This window comes from Gastrolobium bilobum, unplaced genomic scaffold (assembly GCF_033153095.1).
Source record: "Gastrolobium bilobum isolate Gb01-03AN ecotype WA unplaced genomic scaffold, APGP_CSIRO_Gbil_v1 utg2195, whole genome shotgun sequence".
Classification (NCBI taxonomy): Eukaryota; Viridiplantae; Streptophyta; class Magnoliopsida; order Fabales; family Fabaceae; genus Gastrolobium; species Gastrolobium bilobum.
The window spans coordinates 973,521-985,799 of NW_026895782.1; the positions used below are offsets into that span (position 1 = coordinate 973,521).

Sequence of the window (12,279 nt, forward strand, 5' to 3'; positions counted from 1 at the left end):
TTGCTTTTATAGTAGGTGGGCTCCATCGTTTTTTCTATCTGCTAAAAATGGTTTGTTCCCGTAGTATGGTTTGTTCCCGAGGAGAGCCATAAACCCATTCTTATAATTATAGTCGTTATGTTTTTGATGGGTAAGACGAATTTTTTTTTCTTTTCTCAATAAGTATCATCACAGTCATAATAGTATACCTTTTTATTGTGCCCAATTTTTTTTTCTTACTTTATATTATTTTGTGTCATCTTATTCCAAAATCACAAGAGCTTTCACTATTCCAGATATATGCCGGTAAGGCCACACTACTCTAGATGTTCCACCGCAAAACGTTCAATGTATATTTGATAACGTAGAGTACTGGCAACCCAATAACTACAACAGTTGTGTGTAAGGAATTGAAATGACGGTTTTTTATTACATTTAGCATTTGTTTTGGGTTACTATACTTGAAATGCTAATTCTAATAATAATTAAGAATACAAAATTTTAAAGATTTATTTTTCCATAATGTTTTAAATAAGTAAAAATATATATATGTATCAGCATGCTACCCATTAAATCGAATAGATTGTGGTGCCTGCATCAATATATCGAGCAGCAGCCTCATATACAACAATGACTAGGGTTTTCTGTAATGAAACCAATACTTTCTTTCAACAGTGATATATATATATATATTATCATAAATTCCCCTTTTACATCCAGATTCCATCATTTCACGTTCAAGCTGGACGGTAAGATCTATGAATCTCACGAGCATGCATAAAATGACGAAGAATGCCAATAATTTTTTTTGTTCAAAACATGCGTGACCATTCACATGAAGCTCTGGTTACTGGTTTCCCCTGCACTACAACCATCCAAAAATAAAACTCAGCATATATATAGTCATAATAAAGATTAGGAAATTTTTTTAAGCCGTGCAATTTTATTTCATATATAACTTATTCCGTCACACTATTAGAATCGCTGATAAAATCTAGTAGCTAGTTATATAGAGTTAAATAAATTATATATCAAGAAAAAATTTAGAAGATAAATAAAATAAAATAAGTTATATCAATTAAAAAATTAATTTAACTAAGGATGTATTTATTTAAATAAGGTATCAATAAAAAATTAAATGACAGGATTAAAAAGTTTCACCTTAAAAGTACATTAAAATTAGAGTCTTGTATATTAGCAATTGAAATTTTATGTAAATATATTTCATGAATTATAACATTTAGGCATTAAGAGTTTTTTTTCTTTACAAAAATAAAAATAAAAAATCCTTTAATATATATATATATATTATTTGGAAGAAGTAACTATTAAGCTACCTCTTGCGCTTGCTTTTGGAGTTACTAGACGATGTGGAGCTAGCATGCCAGTTCCTTTTCCTTTGATTGATGAACCAGTTATTTATCTGCTTTAATTGCAAGCCTGTTTCCTGCACCAATCTAGCCTTGTCTTCCTCCTGAAACAATGTTCACAAGTGCAACCCAAAGTATATATGATCAGAAACCAATATAGACACACACACTACACATATATATATACCAGGCAAAATATGAATGTATTATGTATATATATAATATGTAGTAATTAATGTCTAAACATACAGTAGGGTAGGGCCATTTAGAATGTGATTGCCACCAAGCTTTCAAAAGGGACGTGGTGTCCCCTGGTAGCTTCCCAGCTCGTCTCTTTCGTAGAATTTCTTCTCTTATGTCCACAATCTTCTCCTTATAACCCTGAGAGAGGAAGATATATATATATATATATATGAAAAAGTTATTCAACTTCTACCATTGTACTTGCTGTGATCAGTATATATAATATGTTGATGTTAGGAGACTAACTACCTGTTTTAACTCGTGCTTCAACTCATGCCTCACTCTCTCCATCAAAGATTTTTCAGTCTCAGTGGGGACAAGAGGACCAAAGCCAAGACTATCACCACCATCAAAGCTTCCTTCGTATAAGTTGGCATTGCTCTCTGCCTGGTCATCTTCATCGTCTGACATTGTTGCACCCGTTCCTTCACCAGGAGATACACCTGCTACCCTCATGCATCTTAATTACTTTTATTTCTTTGCTAAAGAACATTAAAAACACAATATAAAAAACCACAATTCGAGCCTCATATCAAACTCGTGAAACATTGAAATTTTGATAAGACACCCTTAACCTAACTTTCTTCTTTTGCTTTCTATATCTCTTTTATATTATTCTGCAATGAAAGAGATAGAGACAATTCTGTAGCTGCATGTATTGTTTATACCTATAAACTTTGGGCACATGAATGATAATTATTAGTGTTTAAACTTTGTTTGTATTAGAAGTCTAAGATAGCACTTAACTTGGGGGCACATCTAGAATTTTAACGCTCGTATATAAATGAGAATTATTAGTGTTTTAATGTCTGTAGACTGTAGTATTAGAATTGTATGAAAGCACGCATGCATATAACACTAGATAAACAATCAATTATTGCATGTTAATTTGTATAATTTTTTAGTAGATTGTATTTCAATAAAATAATTACTTTAATTTATATTAATTATCACTCTTTTGAATTCACAAGATTTATTTATTTTAAAACTTTAAATACATTTTTCTTAATTTAAATATCAAGGTAATAAGATAAATCTTTTATTTTTGAAAAATTTATACTGATAGAAATTTATTTTACTTCTATAGGTGATAAGTTTGTAAGTGGATATATATGTTATTTTGCTTATTTTCTTTTATTTATTAAGAATATTTTTAGAAAAGTTAAATTCCTAAAAATATTTCACTTGAACTTTTCCATCATTCTTATTCGTGGCAGGAAACTACAGGAATGTAATATATTTATTCTTTTTTTATAAAAAAAAATTCCTTACACCAAACATCACATAATTAAATTCGTGTCATGTTCGAATGCCATCAAAGGAATGAGTGAAGGAGATAAATTTTTGTATGGGGGAAGCTACACGCGGTGAGTTGTGTGGTCTTCAATAATCGTTCTTTTGTCTCGTATTTCTTTTCCCTCAAATTTTTTATGTCTTTTTCTTTTTTTTTCGTTGTTCGAATGCCATCAAAGGAAAAACACAGTAACATTTAGTAAAAGAATATAACCCAAGGTAGCTCAATTGGCAGCTAGCTCCCAAGGGATTCCTCAAGCAGTTTCTTGGAAAATTTTTGGGGGCCAGAGGATAAGCCAAAAATCTTCGGTTAGGGGATTAGTCTCGTCCTTTCTTCGGTTGCGAAGCTTAGTGCACGGGTCGTACCGAAGGCATGGTGCCCGGAGAAGGTTGAATGGGGATACCTCTTGGCAATGTACCAAAAAAAAAAAAAATATTTTTGGATGAGGAATAGGGTATCCGCGGTGAGTTGCATGTGTGTTCATTCTTTTACTTTTTATTTTTTCCCCTCAATTTATTTATTTATTTGTTTTTTATTATTATACAACGGTGACACTGAAATTTTTGAACATAAGACCTCATGTAAATTAACCAAACCCCTCGTTACTAGATTAATACTAGTGGATTTCCTTGTTTTGTTTACATACTAAGTAATGAGTGTGAAAAACACAGTAACATCTTGGAAAAGAAGATTTTTGTGATTTACCTGTCAAGCTTTGGAGAGACTGCTCGAGATCCCAACAAGCCATCACAGCTTCCATGGCATGAACACGGACATGTTGTTGCAATTGCTCCTTGAAGGCACACAGCAACAGAACATAATGCGTCTACAACAAACAAATTAAGGAGCAAATCTTAAATAAATGTCTCAACAAAGTTCATGAAATATTAGGAATAACGTTTCCATCATGAATAATATACATTTTTCCTCGTTCCAATCTTTGTGTGAAGTGGGATATCAACACAGAATCAATGTTGAAAATCATGAACATAGAGTTGATTGAATGCCATACACACTAGAGGACAAATACTATAACCGGTTGGTACGTAGAGAGTCACCAATACTGTCCCATACCCTCTTATTATTGTACTTGGACAAGCCAGAAACGTCCATTCATGAGGGAGTAAAGGTCGAGAAAACTTGGTGAGAGTTTCATTCAGAACATATTCTATAAGTATTCAAGAACTGAACCATCCAAGTTTCGGCAAAAAGAGAAAAAGAAATGAACAATTAATCCAACAAGTGGGAAGACAATGATAGCATTAACAGAATTAAAGATTCCATAAAGCACTCTCAATCCCAAAGGCTGTGGCATTATTGAAGGGATGAGCACCATGAGATTGAGAACCCTCAACCGGAGCCATTCCATGACAAATCAGATTCACTCACTGACTCACTCACTTTTATGAGTCAAACGCCTTGTGCTATATCATCCATAAAAATAAAAAAAGTTGAAAACCCAAACATACCCATAAAATAATCATAATCTATTTGTGCTAGCTATTGTTCTTTAAAGCACAAGCTCCACAAAATCAGGAAAGGAAGGTCTAGGATTAGCGGAATAAGAGGGAAAAAAAAAGAGAAACACAAAAGGGTTGACATCTATGATTTAACAAGAGAGCATGACCAAAATATAAAAAAAAAGAAAGAAAACATTTGTGAATACACGAGGGATTGATAAAACCGTGGAAATGATGCCCAAAACCAGAAGGAATCAAAGCTCACAAGCTAAACAAAGAAACAAAAACAGGTGGGCTTAAAATTAAGATTATTTGAGCTATTTAGCACTCCTCCAAGGACAAGAATATTGAAGTATATATAAAAGAGAAGGGTTTAATTTAAGAATAGGAAGACAAACCATAAACTGATCAAGCTCCTTCTCATTAACCACTCCATTTCCAAGAGCAGAGTATTTTTCCACCACGCGCTGCGACTGTTGCAGCTGAGCATCGATCCTCGGAAGCTGGTCAACGGGGGTGGCAATCCTAAGACATGAAACATGAGCTGATAAGAGCTGGTCGTAAAGGGGGTGTCCCAAAATGTCAGCTTTGTATTCCCTTAAATCCTCGGATTCACAATTTCCATGATCGCTCTGGTTCCGATCCATGCTTTTCTCGGTCGTGTGATCCGCTTGCAAGTGCATGAAATTCTGCTGACGGTGATGTCCAGCGTTATTAACGTTGTTGAGCCATGTCGGCGGCACCCTCTGCTGCATATCTCTATTCTCAGTTAACTGTTGCTCCTCCGTGAAACGCTGAAAAGCTATTTCGTGGTTGAGATGGTCGTGAAAAGCCATTTAATTATTTACTTAACTAACCCTCTTTTTTTGTTTTTTTTTTCTCACTACATTTTAATGGATTTGTTTCCAGTGAGATTGAAACACGGCAAGGAAAACATAAAGGTGAGGATTTGCAGTGTGAAAAAAACACGGTTCAGAAGAGAAGAAAGAGGTGAGGGTGGTGGTGGTTTTTGTTGTTGTTGTTGCTGCGTGGTGAGAGGAGTGGCAGGGAAGGGGAGGAAGGAAGGAAGAAGAATGAAGAGATTTGGAAAAGTGCTTTTTAAGGAAAGACTTTTGGAAAGGTTAACACAGAGATCGAGAAGTGGGAATGATCCAACGGTGGGATTGGTGATAACGTGGAGTGATTGGTGCTGAATGTTCATTGGAGTTGAGTTTTCTTTGTAATAAAGACAAAGATAGATTGAACAATAACAATGTTGTGGGAGGCACCTACATGACATTATTATTGTTATTGTTAAATTACATTACACGTATTATATATATATATAAAATAATATAATTAATGATACATTGGTTGAATAAGAGATTAAGAATAAACACTATTATTTAGGTTGACGTGTTGCTTTTTCTTTAGAGATTTGAGGAATCACGATAGCAAATTTTTTTTATTTTTTTTGGTTCGTGCACAAAAACAGAAAAGGGTAATATTTTTGGTATAAAAATGGGTGATTGATTGTATTATTGTATATAGGGTGAGGCTAAGTGCAATTGTAGGGATTGGGACGAGAATAGTAAGGAAGGTAGCTTGGAGGTCCAGCAAGGATACCTTTCGAGTGTTGCTGGCAGATATTTACTAGTTAGTGCTTTGGGTAAAAACTTTATGGTTGGAAGTGACAATTTACTTTTCGAGTTTCTATCCTCTTTAATCGAAAATATACTTAGGTGTGTGTGTTTTGTGTTGTGTGTGTGTGTGTGTGGGTGTGCTGGGGTAGGCGTCGTTTTCGTTTGTGGAACAGTTTTATTAGGGTAGAATGGTTCAGTGTCAGGGGACCCCAGAAACCCAAAACGACGTATCACAGGGAGAGGTAGTGGCAGTGGCTGTGAGGCCCACAACTGACCAGACTAGGCGTTGGCGTTCCTGAACTTGGGCTGGCCACTACCCAACCCGACAGCGACCTCAGCACCCACGACCGACACGTGTCATCCCCAGGATTCATGGACCACAAACGTTGTACTCGGATTGCGGGCCTAATAGGGAGTGAATCAGGTTCGTACACATGGCGCCTCTTGGGCAATTAGAGTGTGGGCCCCGCAGGCATGATGGTGCATCCCGGTGCATGCATCGCTTCTATTGGCATTATTCGCCATTAGGATCAGAGAAGAACGAGACAAGGACCTGTTCTCTCAATTGTGAGAATAATTCTCCTCTTAAAATAAAATAACATTTGTCAATTCAACCAAAATGTGAAACATTGTGATTCTTTTAATAATAAAATATAAATCGTTGAATATCTCTCTTTTATGATAATGTAAGGAGCAGAACAGTAAAGGCTAAGGTGCTGTCAGCAGAGGTGACAATGGACGCACACACAATTCATAGGCAATTATTTTGTGCTTCCGTAATTTATTTATTTATTTTTTAAAAAGAAGAGAAAACAAAAGAGGCTTTATTGGGGTTGGGCCTGAAATGAGCGATCGTATCTGGCTAGCCCAACTAGTCGGATTAACTTAGCCCAACTTCCATTCTCACACAGGAAAAAGGCTAGAATGCTGGAAATGCGTATTTTCAGAAACATTTGCTTCTGTGGCTCAAATTGACACTATGCGAATGCTTTTGGTCATGGCTGGCTGCACACAAGGGCTGGAAAGTGTTTCAATTGCATGTCAAATCAGCATTTCTTAATGGGATTTTCTAGGAGGAAATTTACGTTGAGCAACCAGAATGATTTCCTGTAGAAGGGTATATATGAAGACAAGGTTTATTTGCTGAAGAAATCCTTGTATGGTTTGAAGAAGGCTCTAGCGGTGTTTGTTTCAAGTTTTTGAAGAGGATTACCGGTAATCCTTCTTTGATAAATGTAATTACCACGTTTAGTAGAAGGAATAAATTACGATTCCCGGATATCCAAGGATTACCGGTAATTTGATTTATAAAGAAAAGTCACTATTCAGATTACCAAAAATAATATGGTCAGAATACCAATCAGAATACCAAGCAAAGGGAAAACACAACAATAAATTTTGAGACAAAAATACTCTAATACACATAAAAATCTAGACCCAATCTATCAATTACAAAAGTAAATATAGTTTGAGGTTATTTTTGTAAAATAACCTCATATTCCAAGTCATATTTCGTTCTAAACCAAATATGGAATCAATAATTTTTACCCAATATTTCCGGTAATATTTTGGCGAACCAAACACCTCTTTCGTAAGATTCCAAGTAAACTCAATTTCTACTGCATTCCCATTAATCATGATTCCCGGTCACCAAAAAATTTCTCTTATACCAAACACACCCTTAGGGCCTATTATACCATATAATAGATCAACATTTGTTGAGTCATGGCTTCACATAGACTCTTAATGAGTCAACACTCTATGTTAAGAAAAGAAAAGTTGATATTCTGATTTTATCCTTCTATTTGGATATTTTTTGGTGACAGGAAATAATTCTAAGCTCATTAATCAATTCAAAACTGAGATGATGGAGAACTTTGAGATGACTAATCTTATGTAGATGTCACAATCTAGCAGACACAGCGGCGGACCCAGAAATTTTTATTGAGGGGGGCAAATTTTTTTTTAATTATATATATGTACCTAATATAAAAGGTTTGAAAGAGATTTATTACAAAATTCAAGGTTAATTCACTTAACTCTTGCTCTACGTTTTTTTTCATATTATTAAACTCTTCTATAATTGAATTTGTGCTAAAATTCAAAACAATTTCTTTTTCAACATATGTAATTAAAGAATCATCAAGAAATTGATTTTTCATTCAATTTTGAAGTCTGGTCTTGATTTTCTTCCATTCGATAATGGATGCGAGCTTTTTTCCTTCTCCAATATTTAGCTCAAAAAATTGGAATCTCTGTTTGTGTGTTTTGCTATTGTCTTCTTTCACAAAGATTTTCGCCACCCTCTTGATAATCACGTGTGTCTGATTTTGAAATTTTTTCTTGAGCTCTAAAAGTTTGTTCCTTCCTTTGAAAAAAATTACAATTACAATTTCTAAAGTTGTGTTTGTTTAAGATTTTTTTGAATTTTCAGCCCAATTATTTAATTTTTTTAGTCTGAAATTATTTTTTTTCTGCCCAAAATTATATATATATATAATAAAAAAAAATTCTTAAAATCAGGGAGGGGCGGTGGCCAACCCTAGCCCCTCCCCTGGGTCCGCCTATGAGCAGACAGATTCGGGAATTTTTACCTGTCAGAAATAATAGGTTAAAAGATCTTAAAGTCCATATGAGCATATGCAAGGCTATCAGTACTCCTATGAATCAAAAAGAGAAGCTCAACAAAGAAGATAAGTCTTGAAAAGTTGAAGAATTGTTTACAAAAGCTTGGTTGGAAGCTTAATGTATCTCAAATTTACTAGGCCAGATAGTTTGCACTTGCAGGCAGTTAGTGTTCTTTCCAAATTCCTGCATTGGGCAAGTGAGGAGCATCTCAGGGTGCCAAAAAGGGTGCTAAGATATGGACAAAAAAAATTAAAATAATGTTTTTTAATTAAATAATTATGTATTTATTGCAATTTTAGGAAAAATTACAAATCTATTGCACAATGTGACGCTTCTTTTGGGCGTCACCGCGTCTCACCCTAAGGGGAAGATGCCCAAATGGGGTGTCTCTCATGAAGTGTTGACACGTGTCACTTTTTTTTTTTTCAAAATAAAAATTAATTTAATCATAAAACTTCTAAAAGCCATAACTTTTGACTCGAGTATCCAAATCAAGTCATTCTTTTTTTGATTCCACATAACTTTTCGAGATCTATGCAATGACATTTCATTTGACATATTTTATTTCTCACAAACACAATTTTAATTTGTAAAAATAGTATTATAAGAGCGGTTAAACCCAGAAGCCTCTGAGTTCTGGATTTGTGATTTAATATAAAATAAATAAATAAAATTTTGATTTGTGATTTAAATTTTTTTATAATAATTTTTTTTATTATAACAAAAATTTGGTTTGTGATTTAAATTCAAAATAAAAATAAAAATTGTTATTAATAAGAAAACAAAATAAAGATTTGATTTGTGATTTAAACTGAAAAATCAATTTGAAAAATCTGTAGAAATAAAGGAAATAATTAAATAAATATTCTAAATTTCTAAGGAAGAAGGATATTATTTTTAAAATTAATGATTATTTTTAAAATTTCGTGGTTTAAAATTAATGATGGCTTATAAATTTTTTCAAAAATAAAATTACCTAAATTAGGCGTTATTGCCTCTTGATTGAAACCCAATTTAGACGTGATTGGTGATGTGTTAGGTTTTGACACGTGTCACATTTTTAAACTCAGAAGCCTCTGAGTTCTGCGTTTGTGATTTAATACAAAAAATAAATCAAGATTTGATGTGTGATTTAAATTAAAAAAATAAATTTTTTTATTTTTATTATAAAAAAATTTGGTTTGTGATTTAAATTAAAAGTAACAATTATTATTAATAAGGAAAACAAAATAAAGATTTGATTTGTGATTTAAACTCAAAAATCAATTTGAAAAATCTGTATTAATAAAGGAAATAATTAAATAAATATTCTAAATATCTAAGGATGAAGGATTACCTGATTTAAATTTAAATTATGTTGGTGAGAAATAAAATATATCAAATGAGATGTCATTGCGTAGATCTCGAAAAGTTATATGGAATCAAAAAAAGAATTACATAATTTGGATACTCGAGTCAAAAGTTATGGCCTTTAGAAGTTTTATGATTAAATTAAATTTTTTTTTTTGGAACAAAAAAGTGACACGTATCAACCGCTCATGAGTGACGCCCCATTTGGGCGTTTTCCCTTAAGGTGAGACGCCTCAATGGGGCGTCACAATGTGTAATAAATTTGTAATTTTTCTCAAAACTGTAATAAATACGTAATTATTTAATTAAAAAATATTATTTTAATTTTTTTTCTTCTAAGATATGTCAAGGGGACCGCTAGCTGTGGAGTCATATTCAAGAAGAATCAATATTTTGATTTTCATGGTTTTTCAGATAGCATGTTGTTACTCGTTTTTTAATTTTGCCTTGATTAGATAGACAAAAAATTTGAGAATTAATTAAGGTTGTCATTCAACTCAATAATTGTCAGATTTCTAAGAAGATGTCTCAGCATTTTTAGTTATGAATTTCTTGTGTTTAAAAGAAAGTTGGTACCAATAAGTTGTGTGTTTCAATCTCCATTCAAAAGTTTAATTATTAGAAGAAAAAAAAATTCGTATGTCCAACATCTTTTATAGACTTGGGGACAGAGTCAGGGAACAATCAAGAGTGAAAAATAGCGTTAGTCTCCATTGAGAAGCCCGAAGAAAATTCGCTTCCAGAAATTCTACGTCTAGCCAAAGTAGTAGGGAGTGAACTGAGGATATCTAACGTTTATTCCTATATAGCCTTTGGCGGTTTGTAGGAGTTTAGTTCTGCGCTCAAGTTTACACTTCCATTGTTTTGTTTATACTAATTTCATTTTGGTTTTTCGACGTAGACATGTTTCAACATAGGCTGCTTCAAAGGCATGTCTTCTAATTTCTAAATGTGACGTTTCTAAAGGGGGTGCTCTGCTTCGTCGTTGGGGAAATTCCTAAAAACTGAATTATTTAATTTTTTTTTTTGGAAAATGGTTTGTTATGTTACATGACAAGAAATCAATTTTTCTACACACACAATTCAAGTTGGCCCACCTTTGATTTTTTTTTCTCACTCCACTATTTAATAGACTCCACGTATATTATGAATGTGTAGGAAAATGGTTTTTTTGTCATGTAACATCATAAAAACAAAACACTTATTTTTTTATTACCCTCTATTACACTACTTTTTTTATATAATAAATAAATAAAACGAGAAAAACACACATTTCAATATACACTCTTTACCTTTATCTTTCCAAACAAGAAATGTGTAAAGAAGCTGTAACCATTGTGGTGTGAAATAACAAATTCTCTGTTTCTTAGCAGAAAATATGCAATAAAAAGATTTACTCCTAGCCACCTACAGAAGATATAAATATATTTGCAGATTTCCTATTTTAAGGTTGAATTAAAATGCTTACCAGCTAACATTTATAAAATATACGCTTTGCCATGCCTCTGGTGTATACCACGTGCTTTGCTTGTTTCTTCCATCCCTTATTGATCACATACATGTATGCAATCTCTTGATATATAATATGAACTTAGCAAGATAAACATATGCTGCCATGAAACTATCACAGATCAGCAGACGTAACATTCTACATATATTTCAAATTTCATGATATCAAACTGAAGCTGCCATTACTTGGAGGCTTCAACGATAACTTTATGATTGAAGTATATAATATTATTATGCAACGGTTTGTCAAGTATCCAATAAGGTGATAAACTGATGATAGCTTCATAAAGTTATTTGGAGACTCCAATTAAAAGCAGTTTAACTGCTTTGCTATATCGTGTTGTTTGAAATAAGTTTTGTTTTGTAACCAATCAGCTTGAAGTTGAGATTCTGCTACAAACAACGGCAATAAGTTGTTAGAACTTTTTGTGGTCCACCATCCACAATGATAGTGGCTGATCCACCGTCCATAATCAAAGTGGTGGTGTGGTCTATTGGTCCACTTACATTGTCTGCTAATAATAATGGATCCACTAATTGCTCACTTATTGTAGTGGTTAACCAACTTTTGTATATCGTCTACAACCATCTTTTCTTGTCTGCCATCAATTTAACTTATCTTCAAAGCACTCTTGAATAGACTCTATGATAGAGGAGTCTATAAAAAGAGTGCATCTTCAGCTTCTTGAGTCACTGAGCTTACTCTCCATAAGAACTTCACACCATCTATGCTGGATGAGTCGAGTTTGGAAGTCTCATTGAAGAACTTGTATCAGTGTTTACAGCAACCTTTTGAGCAACAAGAGAAGCAATGGCGGGAAGTA

At 33.3% G+C, this 12,279-nt stretch overlaps 1 protein-coding gene across 2 annotated transcripts; it reads right to left on the reverse strand.

Annotated features, from left to right (window-relative positions):
- Positions 1–479: 479 nt before the first annotated feature.
- LOC133295871 (homeobox protein knotted-1-like LET12) lies at positions 480–5,427 on the reverse strand. 2 transcript variants are annotated; one of them, XM_061494741.1, is made up of 6 exons: positions 4,745–5,427; positions 3,592–3,712; positions 1,842–2,035; positions 1,599–1,730; positions 1,317–1,453; positions 480–839 (listed from the first exon to the last, which is right to left on the reverse strand). In XM_061494741.1, the coding sequence occupies exons 1-6, from the start codon at positions 5,180–5,182 to the stop codon at positions 827–829; spliced, it is 1,035 nt and encodes a 344-aa protein (XP_061350725.1). In that variant the 5' UTR covers positions 5,183–5,427; the 3' UTR covers positions 480–826. The 2 variants fall into 2 exon arrangements, with proteins under 2 accessions (XP_061350725.1, XP_061350724.1); XM_061494740.1 differs by having other exon boundaries at positions 482–844; positions 4,745–5,426.
- Between the last annotated feature and the right edge of the window lie 6,852 nt (positions 5,428–12,279).